At 37.9% G+C, this 25,493-nt stretch overlaps 2 protein-coding genes across 5 annotated transcripts in view; one reads left to right on the forward strand and one right to left on the reverse strand.

The window, feature by feature from the left end:
• Nucleotides 1-13,753, reverse strand: part of KIF3A (kinesin family member 3A) — a gene marked incomplete at its 5' end in the record, with an annotated part of 44,626 nt that extends 30,873 nt beyond the window's left edge. For 2 of the 3 annotated variants that reach the window (XM_081304298.1, XM_081304297.1), the window contains 2 exons: nucleotides 9,643-9,916; nucleotides 13,508-13,639. In XM_081304298.1, the coding sequence (XP_081160424.1) occupies nucleotides 9,643-9,916; nucleotides 13,508-13,513 (280 nt within the window). Of the gene's footprint in view, nucleotides 1-9,642; nucleotides 9,917-13,507 lie in introns of all 3 variants that reach the window. The other variant, XM_081304296.1, reaches the window with a different exon arrangement.
• Nucleotides 13,754-21,319: 7,566 nt separating this feature from the next.
• On the forward strand, nucleotides 21,320-25,456 carry CCNI2 (cyclin I family member 2). Of its 2 annotated transcripts, none has more exons than XM_081292501.1 (4): nucleotides 21,320-21,775; nucleotides 22,150-22,278; nucleotides 22,963-23,037; nucleotides 24,514-25,456. In XM_081292501.1, the coding sequence occupies exons 1-4, from the start codon at nucleotides 21,362-21,364 to the stop codon at nucleotides 24,772-24,774; spliced, it is 879 nt and encodes a 292-aa protein (XP_081148627.1). In that variant the 5' UTR covers nucleotides 21,320-21,361; the 3' UTR covers nucleotides 24,775-25,456. The 2 variants fall into 2 exon arrangements, with proteins under 2 accessions (XP_081148627.1, XP_081148628.1); XM_081292502.1 differs by having other exon boundaries at nucleotides 24,382-24,656.
• The last annotated feature ends 37 nt before the right edge of the window (nucleotides 25,457-25,493 follow it).

Below are 25,493 nucleotides of genomic sequence, written 5' to 3' on the forward strand. Positions count from 1 at the left end.
AAAACTATTAATCTATACTTTTTACACCTGAGAAAAGAAGGTCATGGATTTCCTATAATAAGAGAATCTCATCTCAATTTTAGAGAGTCAGAATTTCTGGTTTTAAAATGTCAAACTTAAACAATTCTAATGGCATATAGTTTCCTTCAACATGAATCTCTTCAAACTTTACTTGTTAATATCGAAAACTGTGCTCAGGAGGCTGAGGTAGGAGGATCACAAGCTCAAAGTCAGCCTAGGCAACATTAGTAAGACCTTGTCTCAAAGAAAGAAAAGAGGAAAAGCCAGGTATGGTGGCACATGTATCAATAAACCCAGGAGGCTGAAGCAGGATTGTGAGTTCAGGGCAGCCTAGGCAACTTAGCAAAACCCTATCTCAAAATAAAAAATGAAAAGGGTAGATGATTGGTAGAACACTCCTAGGTTCAATCTGTAGCACCGCAAAAAAACAAAACAAAAAAACTAAAACTGGATTGAGGTTTTTACTCAGTCTTCTCATTACCGTCATATATTAAAAATGGTAAAAGATCCACATAAAAACATGAACATTAATGTTCGTGGCAGCTTTATTCATAATTGCTAAAACTTGGAAGAAACCAACATATCTTCAGTAGGCATAAGGATATAATACCATCCAGACAATGAATTATTATTTATCACTAAAAAAATGAGTTATTATCAAACCATAAAAGAGAGTATGGAAACTTAAAAGCATATTACTAAGTAAAAGACATGACTATATACTATATGATTACAATTTTATCTCATTCTGAAAAATACAAAAGTATAGAGGCAGTAAAACAATCAGTGGCTGTCAAGGTTAAAAGGGAGGGTGGGATGAACAGGCAGAGAGCACAGAGAATTTTTAGGGTGATGAAACTATTATGCATAAAACAAGGGTAGGTAGATATTAGCATTAATTTATCTAAACCATAGAATATACAACAGCAAGAGGGAACCCTAATATGAGCTATGGAGTTTGGATATAATGATGTTTTGACAGAGGCTCATCATTTTAACACATATGCCAACCTGGAAGGGGATAATCGATTAAGAAGGAGACTGAATGTATGGGGATGAGCGTTATATGGAAACTCTCTACTTTCTGCTGGGAATTTTGCTATGAAATTAAAAACACTTAAAATAAAATTTATTAATTTCTTTAAATTGTTTTATTTATTTATTTTGTTTTATTTATTTATTTTGGGACTCATTATGTTGTCCAAGCTGGTCTCAAATTCCTAGGCTCAAATAATCCTCATGTCCCACCCTCCACAGTGGCTGTGATTACAGAGTCATGCCACTGTCCCTGGACAAAATTATTTTAAAATGGTAAAAAGATTATATACTTGCCATTGAGAATCCAAGAAGTTATAGCTAAATCATATTTCAATAATGGAGAGTATACTGCATTACATATTATTTTGGTCCTTTTTTTATGTTTTCTCTTGTTAATGACAATTTTCAGTCAGACATTGAAAAGTAGGTATAAACTCTTGATAGTCGAATACTATTCTCTCTATATATTTATTTTTAAAACACATAATTCTGTTATTTCAAAATTAAACTAGTGATATTTCAGTTTCCAACCAAGATAAGCAAGGACCAAATTAACCTACCTTCTTGGCTAAAACTAAAAGTATACAAAAGTACACAAAATCACAGTTTAATTTTTTATACAATACCTTTATTCTTATTTTTATTATTTTTTTATGTGGTGCTGAGGATCGAACCCAGTGCCTCTCACATGCTAAGCAAGCATTCTATCACTGAGCTACAAACACAGCCCCCAAACCACAGTTTTAAAAACAATGAACGTTCATAAACAAAGGACTGTGATTTCTAAAAAATGAGACACAAATGAGGTGGGTCTCTTGATTTCCCATCTTACTGCCTTAAGAGAAAATCCAGGCCATGGAGCAGGAGGGAGAACTCAGAGACCAGAAGATACCCTGAGCTAAGAAGAAGGTGCTGAGAAGCTACAAAGTAAGTCCAAAGAGGCAAGAGTTTGGAGGACACAGTACCAGAGAAGAGAGAACTGAATAGAGTGAGCTCTGTACATCTGCCCAGGGTCCTCCGCAAGTACTCTGCTGAAACTGATAGGCTTATATGAGGAAACTATCTAAATAGGGGGGATGGGAGGATCAGCTAGACAGATTGTAAAAAAGAATATTCAGCATTCACACAGGCCAGGAATAGTATCTATTTCCACAGGCAGACTGGAAAAGCCCATGACAGGACACTAGGTACAAGTATGCAAAAGGGTCTTTGCCTCAATGGGGAACAGTTAACCTCGGATTAAACACTGCTCTGATACTTACTAACAAGTATTAAAAGAGTGATCTGAATGAATCAAATTGTTTTCAAGTCACTGCAAAACTCATAAATATTTATAGGAATAAAAAAAATCCAAGACCCAAGGTAAATTCAGAATGTCTTGTATCCAACCAGAAATTGCCAACTTTGCAAAAAAGCAAAACTATATTAGCCATAATGAAGAAATGAATCCATCAATTAAAACTAACGCATGGGGTTGTAGCTCAGAGGTAGAGTGTTTGCCTCGCACTTGTGAAACATTGGGTTCTATCCTCAGCACACATAAAAATAAAATAAACAAAATAAAGGTATTGTTTCCATCTACAACTAAAAGAAATTTTTTTAAAAACTAATGCATAAATAATACAGATGTGAGAATTAGCAGACAAGTACATTCAAATAGTTATAAAAATTGTATTTCATAGGTTAATAGGCCAAGTAGAAACATGGATGGAAAACATAAAGTCCAAATGAAACTTCTAGAGATGAAACCTACAATGTGTGAAATGAAAAATACAATAAACAGTATTAATAGCAGATTAGGTACTATAGAAGAAAAGACTGGTAAACTAGGAAACACACTAACAGAAACAACCCAGAGAGAAAACAGGAAAAAAAAAAAGAGAGAGAGAGAGAATATTAGTGAGCTGTGCTATAATTTCTAACAGCCTACTTTTTAAAAATATTTTTTTAGCTGTCAATGGACCTTCCTTTATTTATTTATTTATTTATTTATTTATTTATTTATTTATTTATGGTGCTGAAAATCAAACCCAGTGCCTTGCACATGCTAGGCAAGCACTCTACCACTGAGCCACAACCCCAACCCCAAACAGCCTAATTTTTAGCCTTCCTACATGTCTTTGGAATTCCCCCCAAAAGGTTGGAGGCAAGGAAAGAAAAAATGTCAAGAAATAATGGTTGAAATTTGTCCAAATTTGATGAAAACTACAAACTACAAATTCAAAATGCTATTTAACAAACCACACACACAAGAACACAAAGAAAAACATACCAAAGCATACCATAATCAAATACCACATAACCAACAACAAAGAACAAAAACTTTAAAACAACCAGAGACCTACTATTTACATATAACTATAATGCACTAATAAAAACAGTTTTTAAAAAATAGAGGAAGAGGGGCTGGGGTTATAGCTAAGTAGCAGAGTGCTTGCCTCATACTTGTGAGGCACTGGGTTTGATCCTCAGCACCACATTAAAAAAAAATAAAAATAAAGTAAAGACATTGTGTCCATATTTAAAAAAATAGAGGAAGAAGGACATGCTATGTACAGAAGAACAAAAATGAGAATGAAAGCAGCTTTTTGATCAGAAACAATGCAAGTGAGAGGACAAGAGCACAATTCTTTAAAACACTAAAAAAAGAAACCGTCAACCTAATTGTATAGTGAACATGTATTTTTCCTTTTTTTTTTTTTTGGCACTGGGGATTTAACCCTGGGGTGCTTTACCACTGAGTTACATTCCCAGTCATTTATATATTTATTTTTTGAGATAGGGTCTCACTAAGTTGCTGACCTTGATTCAAGAGAGTAAAGTAGGAGAATTGTAAGTTCAAGATCAGCCTGGGCAATTAGCAAGGCCCTCAGCAACTTAGTGAGAATCTGTGTCAAAATAAAATAAAAAGGGTTGAGAAGTAGTTCAGTGTAGAATCCCCAGTGTTCAATGCCTGTACAACATAGACACACACACACACACACACACACACAAAAAGTGAAATAAATGCTTTTTTTTTTTTTTACTATAGGAGCTGAAAGAATTCATAGGCAGTAAATCTGCACTATTATAAATGTTAAAGTTTTTCAAGCAGAAGGAAAATAGTATTAGATGGAAATATAAATCTGCATAAAGCAATGAGTACCAAAAATGATACTATATAAAATTTTTTCTTGGGCTGGGATTGTGGCTCAGTGGTAGAGCGCTCACCTAGCACGGGCGGGACCTGGGTTCGATCCTCAGCACCACATAAAAAAATAAAAATAAAAATAAATAAAATTTTTTTCTTATTATTTAAGTACCTTTAAAGGATAACTAATGGTTTAAACAAAAATAACAATATGTTATGGAATTTACGATAAGTAGAAGTAAAATATGTGAAAATAACAACACAAAATTTGAGAGGAAAGAAATAAAATCTACTGTTAAAAAATTCTTGTACATTGTGGTATAATATCATTTGAAGGTATACCATAATATATTAAAAGTTTATATCATAAATCTTAACACAACCACAGACTAAAACAATTGTGTATTCCTATAAACCAACAAAGATAAAACAAAATGATAAGAATATTTAATTTTAAAAAAAAGAACAAAGAACAAATGAGACAAAAAGAAATAGCAAGATGATAGGTTGCAGCCCAAACACATAATCCCACTAAATGTAAATACTCTTAAAAACCACAATACCCCAAATAAAAAGCAAAAAATATAATAAAACAAACACAAAAAAGAGATGATAGATCTGGAGTGCACTTCAGTGGCAGAGTATCTGCCTAGCATGCGTGAGGGCCTTGGGTTTGATCTCCAGCACCACACACAAAAAAAAACAAAGACAGCAAAACTGAATTTAAAAAGCAAGACTAACTATATGCTGTTGTGCAGAAAAGAACAAAGCCAACCTGAGGCTGCTGTTGTTTGAAAGCCCTGCTTGCAAGACTGGCCCTTGGGAATTTGAAGTTAGGGGGTTTCCATCATTCCCTAGCTGAAAAGAGTGCCTCATCTTGCCTAAATAGTTTATACAAAACAATATCATTTATATATTTATTTTTTGAGATAGGGTCTCACTAAGACCCTATCTCAGCTTTCCTGCTAAAAGTCTGGGATGCTGACATGTTCTGGGCTCACGGTTCCTATGTGACCAGCGCTGAGTCTCTAATGAGCTTCCTCAGATAGATAATACTTTATATGTATTTTCATACTGAAAGCCAAAAAAATTAAGCACACTGTATATCCTGGGTGACCAATAGGAAAGAACTCTAAAAAATTTGCATCTAGTTTCCTGGAAACTTTGCTCCAAGCACATTTTACCTTTTCTAATCTTTTTTTTTTCTTTTTATAAGTACAACTATATGATCGTCTTGTGAGTCCGCTGAACAATCACTGAGTCTAGGGTGATCATGAGGGTCTCCACTGCACTTACCTAATAGAAATGGACTTCCAATATAAAAACACATAAAGGTTAAAAGAATGGAAAAGAGTCATGCATGTTAACACTAATCAAAAAAAAAAGCTGGAGTATCTATGTTAATATCAGACAAAGCAGGTTCCAGAGCAAAGAATATTACCAGAGAAGAAGAGGTAATTTCATAATTTCATAAAGAGGTTTTTTCATCAAGATAACCTAAAAATCCTAAGCATCTATGCATGTACGCTTGGAATTTCAAAACACATGAAACAAAAACTAATAGAAAAAGGCTAATCTGAAAATATGTTCAGAAACTTCAATACTCCTCTGTCAATAATTGACAGACCAAAAACACATGAAACAAAAACTGACAGAAAAAGGCTAATCTGAAAATATGTTCAGAAACTTCAATACTCCTCTGTCAATAATTGACAGACCAAGTAGATTGAAGATAAGTACACAGATGATTTGAATAGCACTATCAAATTGACCAAATAGACATTTACAGAATTCTCTATCCAAGAACAGAAAAGATACATGCATTTTCAAGTATACACAAAGATCTAATAATAATAAATTACATTCTAGTACATAAAACAAGTCTCAATAAATTTAAAAAGATTCAAGTCAAAGTATGTTCTCTGACTAAAATAAAATTAAACTAGAACCAACAAAAAAATTTCTGGAAAATTTCAAAAAATATAAAAACTAAGCAACATATTTCCAAATAAGTCAGAGATTAAAAAAGGAAATCCAGGGGTGAAGTAAAAAAGTATTTTGAACAGAATGAAAATGAAAACAGTTATAGTTTGGATATGCTCCTGTTAATGCATGAATATTCAGAGGTGAAATGACTGGATTGTGAAATGACTGGACCTGTTCATCGTAGTTTGAATGGACTCATTGGGTAGTAACTATAGGCAGGTGGGGTGTGATTGGAGAAGATGAGCCACTGGGGTATGTTCTGAAAGGTGCATCTTCCCTGGAGCCCCTCTCAGTTTCCTGACCCCCCATGAGCTGAGCAGCTTTGCTTACTGAGCCCTTCTGTCAAGGCATGCTGCCTCACTTGAGCCCAGAACGGACTGAGATCTCTGACACCCAAGCCTCAAATAAACTTTTCCTCCTCTAAGTTATTCATGTCAGGTGTTTTGGTCACAGTGATAGAATAGCTAACTAAAACACACAGTATGACAAAATTTGTGAGATGCCACTAAAACAGAACTTGGGGAATAATTTATGCCATTGAACTCCTATATTAGAAAGGAAGAAAGTTCTCAATTATCTCAGCTTCCACCTTAAAAAGTAGAAAATAAAGAGCAAATTAAACCTAAAGTAAGTAGGAGAAAAGAAACAAAAAAGATCAGAGCAGAAATCAATGAAATAAATACAAGCCAGATACCATGGAGTACACGGATAATCCCAGCAACTTTAGAGGCTAATGCAAAAGTATCACAAGTTCAAAGACAGCCTGGGCAATTTGACAAGACCTATCTCAAAATTTTTAAAAGAGGACTGGAGGAGACATTGGGTGGTTCAATTACCAGTATCACTCGCCACCCCTGCCAACCAAAAAGAAAGAAAGAGAATAGAAAAAATTAAACCAAAAGCTGTTTCTCTCAGAAGATAATCAAATTGATATAGCTCTTATCAGTGTAATTGGTTAAAAAAAGAGAGAGAGGAGATACAAATTACAAATATACCAATATCATGAATAAGAAAGGTTATATCACTATATTTTAACATACTAAGAATAATAAAAGAATAATACGAACAATTTTTTGCCAATAAATTGACTTCAATGAAATGGAGGAATTCCATGAAAGACAAACCACTAAAACTCAATAAAAAAAAAAAAAATGCACAACCAGAAAAGCCCTATATCTATTACAGAAACTTGATCTGTGGCAAAACTTACAAATCTTCCCACAAGAAAACTCTAAGACCAGATGGCTTCACTGATGGATTCTATCGAATATTTAAAGTAGAAATAATACTAATTCTAGAAAAATTCTTATAAAATTTGAAAAGAAGGGAATACTTCCTACCTCATTCTATAAAACTAGAATTGTTCTGATATTTAAACCAGATAAAGACATTACAAGAAAACAACATTCTTATATGCCTCATGAACACATATACAAACATTTTAAACAAAATTTTGGCAAACAAAATCTAACAATATTTGAAAAGGGTAATACTTTCTGACCAAGTGGCAAAGCTGGTTTCACACTGAAAAACTAGTAATGTAATTGACCACATCAACACACAGAAAAAAAGATTATTTCATTAGTTGCACAGAGTAGGATATAGTGGTGCACACTTGTAATCCCAGCTGTTCAAGAAGCTAAGACAGGAAGGAAGACTACTAAATTCAAGACCAGTCTTGGCAACTTAGACCTGTCTCAAAAAAGAGGGTGGAGGACAGAGGCAGAGGATGAGGCTCCGTGGTAAAGTGCCCCTGGGCTCAATCCCCAGTATTTAAATAAATATTTAAAAATATAAAAGGGGCTGGGATTATTAGCTCAGTGGTAGAGCATTCCTGAGTTCAATACCCAGTACTGGAAAACTTTTTTAAAGTTTCCACCATAAAATTATAAGAGGTTATGAGGGGCAAGGGGGAGGGAAAAAAAGGGAGAGAATTGAACAACAGCAGGGGAGGTAGAGAGGGAAGATGGGAGGGGAGGGGAGGGGAGGGGGGATAGTAGGGGACAGGAAAGGTAGCAGAATACAACAGTCACTAATATGGCATTATGTAAAAATGTGAATATGTAACAGATGTGATTCTGCAATCTGTATTTGGGGTAAAAATGGGAGTTCAAAACACAATTTGAGTCAAATGTATGAAAGATGATATATCATGAGCTATGTAATGCTTTAAATAATCAATTAAAAAAAAGAAAAAAAATAAAAATTAAATTAAAAAAAAAATTTGAGGGCTGGGGTTGTGGCTCAGTGGCCGAGCACTTGCCTAGCACGTGAGAGGCCCTGGGTTCAACCCTCAGCACCACATAAAAATAAATAAATAAAATAAAGATATAAAAAAATTGAGCTCAGCTCACTGGATTTCTAATAAGATAAAATAAATGGTGCTTATGAAGAAGTGGGCACAGTGCCCTGAACAGAAAAAGTATTTAATGAACAATGATCATTAACTAGCTGTCTAATAAAGAAATTGCTAATTTTGCCTCCCAGAAAAAAAAATAAAAAATAAAAAAAAATAAAGTTTCCACATTTGAAAAAATTCAATATACTTTCCTTAAAAAAAAAATCAGCAAACTAAGAACAAGGGAGACCTACCTCAATCTGATAAAGGATATTTATTTAAAAAATCTATATGTAATATCACATTTATTAATGAAAAAATAAATGTTATATGAATACCTAACCAGTGAAACTCCACATCATGTACAACCACAAGAATGGGATCCTAATTAGAATACGCTACACTCCATGTATTATGTATTCAAGAGAATTAAAAGCGTATATTCACACCAAAAGTTGCATTAGAATGTTCAAAGCAACATTATTCATAATAGCTAAAACAGTACAAACAATCAAAATGTTAATCCAAAAGAATGGATTAACAAAATGTTATATCTATATAACATATGAGAATATTTGGCCATAAAAAGGAATAAAATACTGATACATTCTTATGACATGGGAGAATTTTGAAAACTGTATGTTAGAGAAACTTTGAAATATGTTTGTGCATAGATGTATAAATGAATGTTCATAGCTGTGTTATTTATCATAGCCAAACATCTAGATGCATAAACAAAATTGTTGTATTCATACACTGGAAGGCAATTCAGTAATAAAAGGCTACAAACTACTGGTATATGCAAAACATGGGTGAACTTCAAAACATTATGCCAAATAAAAGAAAAAAGATTAAAAAGATGACATTTCATTTATGTGAAATTTTGAGAAAAGGTAAAGATTGTAGTGACAGAAGCAGACCAATGGTTGCCTGGGGGTGGAACTGCAAAATGGCACAAAATAATTTTGGTGGATGATGGAAGTGCTCTAAAACTGTATTATAGTGATGGTTTCACAACTGTATATATTTACTACAACTCATCTAACCGTACTATTACAAGAGATAACTTTATGGGACATTAATTATGCCTTAATAAAATTTTTTAAAAATAAACTATATATTCACTTACCATTGTAGCCTTCAAGAACAGAATCAATAATAGGTCTTGCAGTTAAGTTATAAACATCAAGTTGTTTACTCTCTGGTCCAAAAACAGTATCAAAAGTAAATGTTTTTGGAGGTTCATTGGAAGAATCAGTCTTATGTACAGTGATAGTTCCCCTCATCTCATCCACACTGACAGCCTGTTTGTAACACATGGATTTTTCTCTCTCATTGAGGGGACGGCACCTAACAACGACCTTCACATTATCGCAGCTTTCCGGCTTCTCTGATTTATTGATCTGTGGAGACAATATTTACAAATAATGAAAAGAACATTTGCTTTTGCCATCAACCTATTAAATTTATAATTTAAAAAGGACTGTGTTGCCATCTCAGTGTTCTGCATATGTTAGGACTTCATAAGTCTTCATTAAATGCAATTAAAGATCTCATATATATACAGCAAAAGCTTATTAAAAAGATATTAAGGGGCTGGGGTTGTGGCTCAGTGACACAAGTGATGCCCTGGGTTCAATCCTCAGAACCACATTAAAACAATAAATAAATAAAATAAAGGTATTGTGTCCAACTACAATTAAATATATATATATATATATATATATATATATATATATATAATTTATTTATTTTTTAAAAAGATATTAAGTGGGGCTGGGATTGTAGCTCAGTGTTAGAACATTTGCCTGGCACTCATGAGGCACTGGGTTCAATCCTCAGCACCATGTAAAAATAAAATCATTGTGTGCATCCACAACTACAAAAAGACTTCAAAAAAATATATTAAGCTATAGGGCTGGCTGTTGGTAGAGTGCTTGCCTAGCATGTGTGAAACACTGGGTTTGATCCTTAGCACAATGTAAAAATAAAATAAAGGTATTGTGTCCATCTTTACTATTTAAAAAAATTTTTTTAAGATATTAAACTAGGCCTGGTGGTATACACATGCAATCCAAGCAACTTGGGAGGCTGAGGCAAGAGGATTGCAATTCCAAGACACACCTCTGCAATTTATGGGGGCCCTAAGCAACTTAGTGAGACCTATTCTAAATAAAAAATAAAAAGGGCTGGGGACATTGCTCAGTTATATCATGCCTCTAGCTTTAATCCTCAGTACCAAAATAAATAAATTTAAAAATATTTTCTTTACAATGCAAAAGAGGGGATAGAAAAACTAATTTACTTCTATAGTAAGTACAGAAAATGAACTAGTATATTATTGACTGTCTTTCTGCACAAAGTCCCTGACAGCCAGGAGCAGCGGCACTTGCCTATAATCCCAGCAGCTTGGGAGGCTGAGACAGGAGAATCTTGAATTCAAAGCCAGCCTCAGCAATTGTGAGGCACTAAGCAATTCAGAGCAACCTTGTCTCTAAATAAAATACAAAATAGGGCTGGGGATGTGGCTCAGTGGTTGAGTGCCCCTGAGTTCAATCCCCAGTAACAACAACAACAACAAAAAAGTCCCTGACGTTCTGAGTTTCCTGCTTATAAGAAAACACAAGGAGCATGAGCATGGTTAATAAATTTAATTCAAGAATATAGTGGGGGGCAGGCAGGCCTGGGGTTGTGGCTCAGTGGTAGAGCACTTGCCTCATACGCATGAGGCACTGGGTTCCATCCTCAGCATCACATAAAAATTAATAAATAAAATAAAGATATTGTGTCCATCTACAACTAAAAAAAATTTAAAAAAAAGAATATAGTCAGTCCTTAGTTCCCCTGACATATCTAGTTTTATTTTCTATAATATATTAGTAAAATTATTTTTAAAATATAGCTCCATGCATGGCTTATCTTCTCTATATAAGACAACAGGAAGTTAAGAGTGAAAAAAAAAAGTACAACAGCAGACAGAGAAACATGTCTTAGAATGACGTAAACTCAAGAAACTTGTATATACAAAGTTTCAATTTTTGAAATTTTATAAATCAAAATACAATTCTATTACTGAAATGAAGCTTAATATTTCCATTGAACATAAACTTATCAAATTCCTGTCTTTGATACTCTTATAAACATTAAAAGAAACATGTAAGCCATTGACTTTGAAATTGTCATTGACAAGTTAACAGATAATACCAATACAACACATTTCTCTCCATCTCTACCTTCATTACCACAATCTAGGACCCCATCATCTAGGCCCTTTACTCCTGTAGGATGTCGAATTAGATTGTCCTACAGTCTGTACTCCTGGCAGTCAGTATCAACACAGATCTAATCATGTTGACTCCTCTACTTTAAATTCTTCAATAGTTTCTCATAGATCTTAGGATAAAAATTTTTAAGGTGGTCTGTAAGATCTGGCTGTTGCCCATGTCTACTTCTTCTCCGGGCTTATTTCACAAGATACTTCACCTGCTCTCAACTACATCCACCCTGGGTTTTATGGTCTTTTCTAATCACCATGCTTCTCTTTTACCACTGGCTTTTCCTTGTGGTATTCCTTCTGCCTAGAACATTCCTTACCCCCCTCTTCATTTAGATAACATTTACTTATCTTTCAGAACTCAACTCAATAGCCACTTAATCTGGAAACACTTCTTTAATTAGGTCAAATGCTTTTATAGGCTCTCAGAGCACCCTGCTCTCTTTTCCAAGGACAAAATGTTACTCTCTTCCTTATTTGATTAATGTCTTTCCCTCTGTCTACATCAGAAATGCAAATGAATAGTCAAGGGACTGAATTCAGCCCATAAATATCTTTTATCTCACAGTACTTTAAAATATTAGTTGGTAAAATTTCACAAGCACACAATTTCTAAAGTCTCTTAAAAAACAGTTGATCCATCTCTAATAAAAAATACACGATTTGATATCAATGTAGGCTAGCATTCCTACATGGGAACACTTTCCAATCACTAGTATACACTACTTTATGCCACCCACTCACTTCATGCTTTAAGAATGTGTATTATCTCTGTAAATGTCTATGATTTTCACCTCTACCTAAGAAAGCAAGTCTTTTTTTTTTTTCCAAATTCAAAAATGCGTCTGGTTTTGCTCAATACTGTATCTTCAGTGCTTAACATGTGGTTGATGCCCAACATTGACTGAATTAATAACTTGAAAACAATAAAAAAAGATATAGAGTAATGAATGCTAAATGTCAAAACTGTTCTTCGTCTCCTGTGTATTATCTTATTTCGCCCTAATAGAAACCCCACGAAGAAAAGTTTCATTATGCAGGAACTAAGAACCCAGACAGATTAAATAATTATCCGAGGCCGCATAACCAATAAATAATTCTCCAAGGCTCAAGTTTTCTCCATGACCCTTTATTGAACTTAAAAAAAAAAAAAACCTTATTAAGAGAACAGTAACTATGTATATCCACCACATACACACACAAAGACACCTACAGGTTACATTCTGCACGGTAACTACAGCGCCATAAGAGGAATGACAGCTCAAACCTAGGAAAACGCAAGTCAGGGCCCTAAAACAGGGACTGGCAACCTTCGCCCGGCCACTTTCCGGGGCGTGTCTCCGCTGCGCAGACCCCACCTGGCGCGGAGCGTACGAACGACCCTCGGTGGCCGCCCCCAGACGCCCTACCCAGCGGGCCGGGCTGGGAGCCAGGACGCATCCTCTGGCACAGTGCCTTTATGTCAAACAGCGCAGGCCCCATGGGATGCAGCAGGGACAAAGGCAACAGGGCCTGCTCCCGAGTGCTTCCACAAGAGGGCTGGACCCCCACGGGCCCTGGGCCCACCTGCCAGTTCCCTTAACGGCCGAGACCCACGGGGTCCGGCCCTGCCCCGCCCCACCCGGGCCTCCCGCCTGCTCCGCGCTTCTATGGCAACGGCCGCGCCCCCGAGCCAGGCCGCTGGGATGAAGAACCCTAGCGGCTGAGTGGCTCTCCTCACCGGCATCGTGGCCCACTCCCGTGCCCGGGAGACGTCCCCAACCGGGGTGTAGCCCAACGACACCGGGTCCGCAGGAGAGGCTGGCCAGAGTCTACTGAAACACCTCCTGGGCGCTCTCGAGACTGCGGCTTCTTCGACTAGAGTGTGTAGTGCGCAAGCGCACTCTAACTTCGCCCCGCCCAATCCCAGGTTTCGGGCTCCCTTGGCCTCTTGAACTACGCATGCGCGGAGGCGTTTTAAGTCCATCTCCTAGGACGCCAGACTGAGGCCGCGCCTGCGCAATGGTGCTAATCCCCTGTGCTAAAGAATCGGTTAGCCCTGAGGAAGGATACCTGGCTGGGGACCGCTGGGAGAAGGAGGCGCTCCTAGGTCGCGAGGCTCACTTATCTTCTGAGACTTATAATATCCCGAATATTGAAAACAACAATAGCATTTGTACATTGTCCCACCTGGAGAGCTAAAGACCTTATATACGTTACCTCGCTTGATTGCTAACTTGTTTATGACCTGTTTTACCATTAGGAGGTGATCTTACAAGAGTCAGTATTCCTGCGTTTATTTCCAGAACCTAACAATAAAATTTGGCACAGGTGGGATATCAATAAATATTTGTGAAAGAACCAATGATTTGTTCTTTTTCTGGTCCGAAACTCTCCTCTCCCCTGAGCATCAGTTTACTTGGATGTGTAACAAACATTTGGAGTTTAGCACAATCAAAAATGTAAATCCTCATCCCCTCTCCACTTGCCTCCTCGACTCTTAAGCCCCTAAAAAAACAGATAAAATAAAAATAAAAAATGCTCCTTTGACTCATCTCAACAACTAGACAATTGCTCAGATTAAACTGCAGTCTCTTTCTCACACCCAATATCCAGTCTACTGGACCTGTCTTCAAATTTAAGAACCAGAATATGATCACTTACCATCAACATCTTTCATGTGCATTATTACAACATCTCAGAACTAATTAATGTCCTTGATTGCATCCTTGACCTCTTTTAGTATACAGTCAGGCCTCCATATTTGTGGATTCTGCATCGTTGATTCAACCACCAGCAAATCAAAAGCATTTGGGAAAAAAATTCGCATCTATACTGAACATATACAAACATTTTCTGTCATTATTCCCTAAAAAGTATAGTATAACAATTCTTTACATAGCATTTGCTTTGGACTAGGTATCTAGAGATGATTTAAAGTATATGGGTGTGTAGGCTATATGCAAATACTATGCTGTTTTATATGAGACTCAAACATCCAAAGATTTTTATACAGAACTAATCACCCACCGATACAGAGGGATGACTATATTTTCAACACAGGAGCCAGAGTGATGGTGTTGAAATATGAATCAGATCTTTTCTCTCCTCCAAATCCTCCATTGATTTTTCATCTCACAGAGTAAAAACCACAAACCCTCCCTCCACCTCCTATCGTTTTTATTCTTGGTTCTTCACCAGCCCCACCAGGCCTCCTTGAACATTCCAGGCATGCTTCTATCTTAGCATGCAAAGGCTGTGTGCTTGCAGCAGAAACTAATGAAAATAACTATAAAGCATTTTCTTACTGCCAGTGTAATGTTCTAAGTGCTTTATTTTCTTTTTTAATCACTTAAGCCACACAATAATCTTTCAAAATAGGTAGTATTTATTATCTTTATTTTACAAATAAAGAAAGTGAGGCACAAAGCCAATAAATAACTTTTCCAAGGTCACACATGTGGGCCATGATGAAGTCCAGCTTCAAACTTAAGCAACCCAGAAGCTCTTCTCCTTGATACCTCACTTGCTTGCTCCCTCACCTCCTTTAGAAAGATTTTGTTCACAAGATACCTTCTCAGTGAGCCCTAACACGACCACCCTATTTAAAATTTCAAAACTTAGCTCCAGTTTTTCTTATTTCCCCTCTCGACTGTATAGTTCTCCATATTACTTATCATCATCTGATATTTTATATATACTGGTTATACATGCCAACTTCATTTTGTTTTCAGGCACTGGAGATCAAACCCAGCGCTCTATACATGCTAAATGAGTTCTCCACCACTGAACCACATTCCCAGCACTTGAACATATGTTTTTATTTCCCTCGGGTATGTATACCTAGAATTTTTGCATCATTTCATAACTTTAATGTTTATAACATCTTGAAGAACTTCCAAGTTGTTTTCTACAGTAGTTGCACCATTTTAAATTCCCATCAGCAATGTATCAGGTTTTCAATTCTCTATACACTCACCAACACTGTGTAAAATAGTATCTCATTTTGGTTTTAAATTTTTCATTTCCCAGGTGACTAATGGTGTTCAGCATTTTTTCATGTATTTATTGACCATTTATAAAACGTTTTTGGAAAAATATCTGTTCAAATCCTTTACCCATTTTATTTGTCTTTTCATTGAGTTCTTTATATATATTCTGAGTGCAAATCTCTTTTCCGATATATGATATGCAAATATTTTCCCCATTCTGTGGGTTGTCGTTTTACTTTATGATGATGTCCTTTGAGGTGCAAAAGTTTTCAATTTTGATCAAGTTCAATTTCTATATATTTTCTTTTGTCCTTGTGATTTTGTTGCAAATTTAAGAAACCATTCCCTAACCCAAGCTTGTGAAGATTTTCTCTCCTCTGGGTTTTCCATTTTTAGCTCTTATATTCAGGTCTATGATCTATCTCAAAGTAGTTTTTTGTTTGTTTGTTTGTTTGTTTAATTGTTTGTTTCATTTTGTTTGTGGCGCTGGGGAATAAAATTCATAGGCTTGCACATGCTAGGCAAGTGCTTTACTATTGAGCTACAGCCCCAGCCCTCAACTTACTGTTGTATATTGATAGACATGGAGATCTAATTTCATTCTTCTGCATGGTTCTCTTCCAGCTATCCCAGCACAGTTTGCTGAAAAGAATATTCTTTTCCCTACTGAACTGGCACTTCTGTTGAAAACCAATTAATCATTTCTAAACTCTTGGATCTAGTTCACTGACCTATACATCTGTCCAAATGCCAGTACCACACTGTCTAGAGGAATGTAGCTAAATTTTTAAATCACATAGTCTGAGTCTCCAAATTTGCTCTTCTTTTTCAAGATTGTTTTGGCCATTTGATTCAGGGATTTTCACCTTGCATCTCCAAAGGAATTTTAGGAACACATTTGTCAATTTCTGCAAATAGGCAACTGAAAATTGAACAGTGATTCTGCTGAATCCATATATCAAGAAGTTTCGCCTAAAACAATTTAAGTCTTCCAATGCATGTCTTTCCCTTTAGTTATGGAAAAAATATATATAATGTTCCACTTAATTTTAGCAATGTTTTCTAATTTTCAATGTACAGAATTTGCATTTTTATTACATTTACTTCTAAATATTTTATTTATTTTTATGCTGTTGTAAATGGAATTTTTAAAAATTTCATTTTCAGATTATTCTCTGGTAATGTAGAGAAATCAAATCGACCTTTTTTTTTCTATTGGTACCAGGGGTTGAACCCAAGGTGCTTAAACACTGAGCAACATACCCAGCCCCCACCCTTTTTTTCAAACAGGATCTTGCTAAATTGCTTAGGGCCTCATTAAATTGCTGAGGCTGTCTTTGAACTTGTATTCCTCTTGCCTCAGCTTCCTGAGCCACTGGGATCACAGCGTATACTACACCTGGCTCAAACTTTTAAAATATATCGATCTTATGCTTTGCAACTTTCCCACCTTCTTTATTCTTCTAATAGTAGTTTGTGTGTGTATTCTATCCTTAAGATTTTCTATGTACAAAATCATATCGTCCAAAAGTAGTGTTTGTTTTACTTCTTTCTGTTTAGTCTGGATCCAAACTTTTCTTTCTTTTTATGATCTAATTGCCTCCTATACAATGTTAAACAGAAGTAATGAGAATAGACATCCTTGTCTTTTTCCTGATCTTAGTTGGGAAGCATTTGGTCACTGTTAGGCATGATGTTAGCAGTAGGTTTTTCATAGATGCTTTTTATCAAGTTAGAGAAGTTCCTAATTTGTGGAGTGTGTTTTATTATGAAAGAGTATTGGATTTTGTCAAATGTTTTTTTCTGGCTCTATTGTGATGCTTGTGCATCTCAGTTGTCCTTTATCAGATAGGTGTACATGTGTGCATGCATGTGCGCACACACATACACGCACACATTTTGGGAAATTAAACCAAGCTTGTAGTTTTTGTTTTTAGAAGAATCTTTTATTCATTCATTTATTAATTGGTTATAGTATCAGGGTGATCCTGGCCTCATAAAATAATCTGAGGGTAGGGAGCAGGTTCTTTTTAGAAGGGCACCAATCCTACCATGACAGCTCTACCCTTATGACCTCATCAAACTCTAATTACCTCTCTGAAGCCTCATGTCCATATACTATAAAATTGGAGATTAGGGTTTAATTTTATGAATTTTAAAGGGACACAAACTTCCAGTTAATAATACAATCCCTATATACTAATATAACTGTTTAATCCACTTACAGTTAATATTATTATTAATACTATTAAATTTAAGTCTTCTATTTTGCTTTTTGTTTTCTGTAATGTCATGTCTTTTTTGCTCTGCTATTCGTTTTTCACTTAGTTAATATTGTCTAGTTTAACCTTTGAATTCTTCCATGGTTATTTTTACTGTATTTTTTAGTTATTTTTATTAGTGGTTGCTCTAGAGCTTTATATATATGAGTGTGTGTGTGTGTGTGTGTATGTATATACACACACACATATACATACATATATAATATTTATCATGAACAACTTCAGATTTATACTAATTTAACTTCAGTGATATATCTTTTAAATGGTCTAAAGAAGCTGAGAGGAGAGCTAAGCTTAAATTATAGTTTGTTACATTAACCTTCTTATTTACTATTTTTATTTCTCTTCATTTTTCTGTGGATTCAGGTAACTATCTGGTGTTACTAGTATTTTATGGTGCCATTTCTATCCTTTCTTAGCATATTATTTACATATTTCAAAAAATTGTCTGGTGGTTACCTTAGACTTTTCAATGTACATTTAAAACTAATGCATTTAGGGCTGGAGTTGTGGCTCAGTGGTAGAGCACTTGCCTGACATGTGTGAGGCACTGGGTTCAATCCTTAGCATCACATAAAAATAAATAAAATAAAGGCATTGTGTCCATCTACAACTAAAAAAAATTTAAAACTAATGCATTTAAAATTAATCTACTTCTGACTAACATTTTACTGTTTTACAGATAGTGTGAGTACCTTATTACAAAGTATTCTTTTTTGAAAATATTTTTTAGTTGTCAATGGACCTTTATTTTATTTATTTTTATGTGGTGCTGAGGCTTGAGGCCAGTGCTTCACTCATACCAGGCAAGCACTGTACCACTGAGCCACAACTCCAGCCCCACAAAGTATTCTTAATTCTGCCCTTACATGCCCGTATCATTGTTGCCATTTATTTTGCTTACCCATAATCTATAACTATATAGCCAATATGCTTTAATTTCAATAAATTATTAGATTAGTTAACAACAAAAAGTTTATTTTACCTTCATGTATTCCTTAATGTTCTTTTTTCCTTTATGTAGATTTGAGTCTATGATCTATATGATTTTCCTTTTTCTCTGAAAAAAATATTTTTAAATATATTTTTTAATATTTATTTTTTTAGTTTTTAGGTGGACACAATATCTTTATTTTATATTTTATGTGGTGCTGAAGATTGAACCCAGTGCCTCATGCATGCTAGGCGAGCACTCTACCACTAAGCCACAACCCGAGCCCCTGAAAAAAATTCTTTTAACATTTTTTTTTTCAGGACAGGTCTACTTGTGACAAATTCCCTCAACTTTATTTGCCTGAGAAAGTCTTTATTGCATTTCACTTTTTAAGGCTAATTTCAATGAATACAAGAACTCTAGGTTGGTGGGGTTTTTTCCTATCAGCACTTCAAATATTTCATTCCACTATCTGGCTTGCATGATTTCTGAAGACAATTCTAATGTGATTCATATCATCATTCCTCTATAGATAAGGGCTCCCTGCCCCTGGCTTATTTCCATTTTTTTTTCTTATATTTGATTTTCTACAAATTTAATGTGAACACCTAGATACATTTTTTTTTTTTTTTTTTTGCATTCATCCAGCTTGGTGTTCTGTGAGTTTCATAGATTTGTGGTTTGGCATCTGACATTATTTTGGGGAAAATTCTCACTCATCATTACTTTAAATATATCTTCTGTTCCTCTTTTTTCTCCTTTAGTATTCCCACATATTTTAATAATCCCATACATTTAATGGGATTAAATTTTAACAGCATGTAACTTGCATAAGAAAATGTATAAATCACAAATATAGACCTTGATCTGTTTTCACAAGGTAAACATACCTATGTGTTCAGCATCGAGATAAAGAAATAGAGCATTACCAGCCCCCCATGAGCTCCTTGTGTCCCCTTCCAGTCATATTGCATTCATCTCCAAAGGTAACCACTTTCTCCATTTAAACAAGGTAATGAGTTTTTCTTGTAAGGCTGGATACAATGGAAGGCAGCTGTCATCTCAGCTACTAGGGAGGCTGAGCCAGGAGGTTTATTTGAGCCCAGGAGTTTGGGGTCAACCTGGGCAATGTAGCAAGACCCCATCTCTTAAACAAAATCTCATATAAACCAGTCATACAGTGTTTCTGTTCCCTTACACTCAGTATGTTTGTGAGATTCTTGCATCTTGCTAAGCATAGTGTAGTTCATTATTCTTCAACAAAATGCCATATTTCATGGTGTGAATATACCACAACCTATCTATCTCATTTAGCTCCTGATGAGCAGTTCAGCTAGAGTTTGGGCCTTAGCAAATAGTGTGGTTCTAAGCATTATGTGTCTTTTGGTACACACATGAACATTTCTGTTGGGCCTATACCCAAGAGGGGAATTGCTGGTATTTGTTTGTGTGTGTGTGTGTGGGTGTGTGTGTGTGTGTGTGTGTGTGTGTATGTATATTTTGGCACCTGGGATTGAACTCAGGGGCACTTAACCACTGAGCCACATCCCCAGCCATTTTTGTATTTTAGTTAGACACAGGGTCTCACTGAACTTCTTAGGACCTCGATAATTTGCTGAGGCTGGCTTTGAACTCAGATCTTCCTGCTCTAGCCTCCAGAGCCTCTGAGATTACAGGTGTGAGCCACCGTGCCTGGTTTATTTCCATATATTCTATTTTTGTTTTTTGTCTCTCTCTCCTAACTGGAATGTAAGTATCATGCACATTTTGTTCACTGTTATGTTCTGGCACCTAACATATAGCAGTTCTTCCATAAATAACTACTGAAAAGATAAATGCATGCATGGATGAACTATCTTTTGAGGGAGGTATCATCACTTTTTTAGAGAAGGAGACTCTGAGAGGTCACACACTCACTGCAGGTTGGAAATTCCATAGCAAACCTGTCTTATTGAGGAGCTGAGCTCCTGATGCTTCTCTACCTGTATCCCCAAATCTGTACTATGAGATAAGACACAGGATGTGTGCTCGGACACGAATGTCCAGGGTCGGCTTGGTCACTAGCCACCACACGGAGGGCTGAAGACTGCAGGAGGCTCAGGCCACAAGTGGGGAAGAGGCGTACAGAAGGTGTATGTGGAGATGGGAAAGAAAGATGGGGATCTTTCACTCACCTGAGTGAGCTCAGGTAGTAGTAGTGCCGGGTGTGCGCCGCCCATGCCCCCCCCCCCCAGCTAGTGCCAAGACCCTGCGCCTCCCGGGCGAGGGCTGGGGGTGGGGCCCGCCGAGCCCGCCCCTACCCCGGAGCTTCCGCTGCAGAGTCCCTTGCACTGGGCTATAAAAAGCTGGGTTAAGCCACGACTCAGACCTAGGATCCTTGCCACGCCATGGCCTCAGATGCGCGGCTCCCACCGGAGCGGTCGGCCTCGGAGGAAAGCGCCTTGCAGAGCTCTGGGGGATTTAGCCTTCTCCCGCCTTCTCCTAGCAAAGCCTCTCCTGCCGCGCCGCCGACCTCCAGCGAGTTGCAGGCGATCCTCAAGCCTAGGGCGGCGTCCTTCTCCGCGCCGTCGGCGAGCGGACCCCTGCTGTCCCAGCACCCGGCAGCGGTAGCTCAGCAAGCCGCAGGCGGGGTCCCTGCTACCGCTCCGGCCGCGTCCCCGCCACCCACACAGCAGTCCTCCCAGTGCGATCAAGGTGTGCCCTCCGACTGGAGTGGCCTGTTGGACGAGCGCAGGCTGCTCGTTCACCTGCATCTGGCCCAGCTTCGCGAAGAACGTCTGTGGAGGGGCGGCAACCTCCAGGTACCGGTCCTCGGGGCGGGGCCCTTCTCACTGGCGGATCCGCTCCTTCCGCCATCAGGTGTCTAAAACTCAGGAGGCCCGGCCCTTCAGGTGCGTCTCCATTCGAGGCACTAGGCGGGATTCCCTGACTTCCCGCACCAGGAAGGAATTTTGCTAATAGTTGCCTCCTAACCGGCCCTATTGCATTTGGGGAATTGGAACGAAAAGCAGGTGCCCTTGGAGTTGGGGTACCAATGGGTGAGACTCCGGGCCACCCATCCCGGGATTAAGGTGATAGGGCTTCTCATAGCCCCTCCGTTCACCTTAAGCAGGCAGCTCGTGCTACCGGTGGACACGGGCTGTCCCAAACTCTCCCTGCCCACCTTTTCAATCAGGCTGAGATCTGCAATGACTACCAGAAAGTCGTGTTGTGGCTCCTGAAACGTGAGAACATCTTTCACTTCTCTCAGACCACTTTTAACCTGGCTCTCACCATCCTCAACCGCCTCCTGGTTTCAGCGAAGGTAGGGAGGCCTCTAAGGGATGGTGAGAGATAGTGGGACACGAAACTAACCTTTGTTTCCTATTGCTACCTGAGAAGTGAGTGCTCCATATGCATAAACCAATGCATATAAACTAAGTCACATGCCCCAAGTGGTAAAGCTGGGATTAGAACCTCTCCATGGACATTTGTCTGGGTGTCCTGTGATCCTCAGGATTGGATTTGAGGACCTATTTGGGGAAGGGCTTCCTGTTGAAGTAGGAAGTCCTTGTCTGGACCTGTCAAGCTGGGCTTGAGGCAGGACAGGATGGTATCCCTGAAAGAGTACCATATTTCCTAACTCCTTTCATCCCCTAACAAAGGAATTACTGACTAGTCACCAGTGATTCTGAAATCAGAAACATCTTTGTTGGTAATATTTAAAAGTGACACCAACTGGGTGCCTGATGGTAGAGGCCTGTGATTCCAGCTTCTTAGGAGGTTGAGGCAAGAGGATGACAAGTTTAAGGCCAGCCTTGGCAATGTAGTAAGACCCTGTCTCAATATAAAAAAAGGGCTGGGGATGTAGCTCAGTGGTAGAGTGCCCCTGGGTGGTAGAGTTTCCCCTAGGGGAAAAAGTTTGTTTTAATTAAAGAAAATATCCCCACAGATGCTTTGCAGTTTATTTCTGGCATTCATAGTCTTCTCAAATGTGTTCATACTGCAGATAAAAGAGAGGTTACTCCAAGTTATCACAATTACCTCCTTGAGACTTGCTGTAAAAATGAATGAAGAGGAGGAGGTATGCATCCCTGGAAGTCTGCACTGGGCCACATTTGAAGGATAGAGATGTGACACTAGAGCACTTGGGTTTCCTGAAAGGCTGTGCCCTTGGGAATGATGAGCATTTTGGGAAAATCACTTGGGATCTCTTCTGGCCCCCACCCCCGCTCCTGCCTTTTGGCTTGTCAGGCTCAACCTTCACAAATGGGGAAGTACAAACACCTGAACTCTCCTGACCCAGCAAACCCAGAGGCCTGACCTCCTGGCACATACTTCTGATATTATTGGTAAATGCCATGTGTCACGCCCACTAAATAGAGGCATCTGCTAATGAGAAAAAAAGTCTTCCAAAACCATGTGGCTTAAAGTCTACTCCCAGAAACTATGTCTAAGAAAGCTGCTTGATGCTTAAGGACTTGGTTATGCCAATAAACTTAGTCCTTGGACTCTGGGATCCTTCTTCTGAGAGGGGCAGGAAAGCTATGGGCTGAAGGTAAAGGAGAGTCTCTGCTGAGTGCTTCAGGTTTGCTTGTTTGGCCAACTTAGTTTCACCATGTTTTTCTGTTTTGGAGGAGACTGTCTTTCAGTACCCTTCCCAGACCTCCCCACCACCTTCTGAGCCCTTCTACTTTGGGATGGGGAAACTGCTGTCCTTTCCAAGGGTCTCCTTTAGCTGATCTCAAAGTCTGAAGAAGCAGGAACAAAAGGCTTGTGTGTCCAGTTCCAAACTTTCAATAAAAATGTTTTTAACCCTTATTTATTATAATTTATGCTCCCTGAACTTTTTTTTGCCCAATGAAAAAAATCAAGAAATAACCCTTAAAAGAAGTATTTCTGAAAGTTATAGCAATATTTTAAATACCTGAAAAAGTAGGACCAAGTTTTTAATGCACTTGATACATCAGTGTTTACTCATAGGCAAGTTTTATTATTTCTCTGGACTAAGAAGTCCCTCTGGAGAAAAGTCATATTTTTCCCAGAACTAAACCACCTTCAATGCAGGTTGAAGGGAAGTGTGTCCAGCTGTAGTGGTGCAAAAACCACAGGAGGTTTTGTCAATGTGCCTGCCTGGTGTGGACCAGGAAGCTCATAAGCAGAAACTTTCTATAAGAAACCATGGTAGGGGTCAGGAACAAGAATAGTCCAAACCCATGGCTCCTGAAAACCTTTGAGGAGTTCTTGTAGCTGAACACAGGAACTGGAACAGCCCCACCCAGTCTCCAAAGCACCTTTGGGTCTGAGCTGGCATGCAGTTGGGGGATCAAGACCTGTTTGCAGAGGGTGACCATGTGACATGCACTACAGTGTCATAACTTCTGGGGACTTGATAGATAGCCAAGGTCTGATTTGGTTTTTCTTTTAGAAGCATTTTCTGTGGCATGCCACTGGAAGACAACTCTGCTCAGGTCGTATATGCCCAATCCCCCACGGATAAGAAAACAAAAGCTACTATGACATAATGTAGGGCTTTGGCCTCTTTATTTTCTTTTTACAGTTGATTCCACGCATAAAAGACTTCATAAAGCACTATGGCTTTGGCTACACCCCGAATGAGCTGCTGAGGATGGAGCTGGCTATTCTGGACAGACTGCACTGGGACCTACACACTGGGACGCCGCTGGAATTCTTGACTATAGTAAGCATGAGGAGTTTGCCGAGTCTCCCTGAGACTCATTTGTGCCTTTGGAACAGCTGTTCACAACATAGGACAGCAAAGCACAGGCGTGCACACGTCCTTGCACATGCACCACGGTGAGGTGACCCACAAGGCTCACAACATACGGGAGTGAAAATGTATCCAACACCATTCCACCAGACTCCCATTTCTGAAGGACATTAAGTTTACTTGACAAAGATTTTTAAACGGCACTATTATGGTGAGTTTCTCTTTTAAATACACACTGCAAAAATATTTAACTTTCCATTCTATGAATGTTGTACATAAATATCTGTCTGCTTTTGCTACACTTTACACACATTCACTTAGCTGTCTTTATTCACCTACACACAATCCTTATTGAGGCTTTAGACCATATTGATCTGGCACTTAAAAAAATATCATACATTAGTTTGGGTTTGTTTTAGTTAGGGGAATGATCATCATTTTCAAGGATATGATTCTGTTAGTAAGGCAAAATTATGCAATGTGAAAATGTCATGGGATTTTGGTCTGTTATGAAGCATGAAGATTAAATTACTAAGGGATGTTTCATTATGAAAACTGACCACTGTTGCCAAGTTGAGTTTCTTCTAGTATCAAGCAGATACAAGTAACTTTTCTGCTACTTTGATCTTGAATAGTATGTTTCTATTTTTCAGATTCGAAACATTGTCATCTAAGTACTTTAGGCCTGCAAAGACTGTCACAAAGCAGACTGTCTTTTTTCTCTCCAGGGTTGAGGCTCAGGTTGGCCACAGAATGGGCATTAAGCCTCAAGCCCCTCATGGGGCCATGGATGAGAAGGGTTGGGCCAC

The sequence above is a fragment of the Spermophilus citellus genome (genome assembly GCF_964194105.1).
Source record: "Spermophilus citellus genome assembly, chromosome: 1".
Taxonomy (NCBI): domain Eukaryota; kingdom Metazoa; phylum Chordata; class Mammalia; order Rodentia; family Sciuridae; genus Spermophilus; species Spermophilus citellus.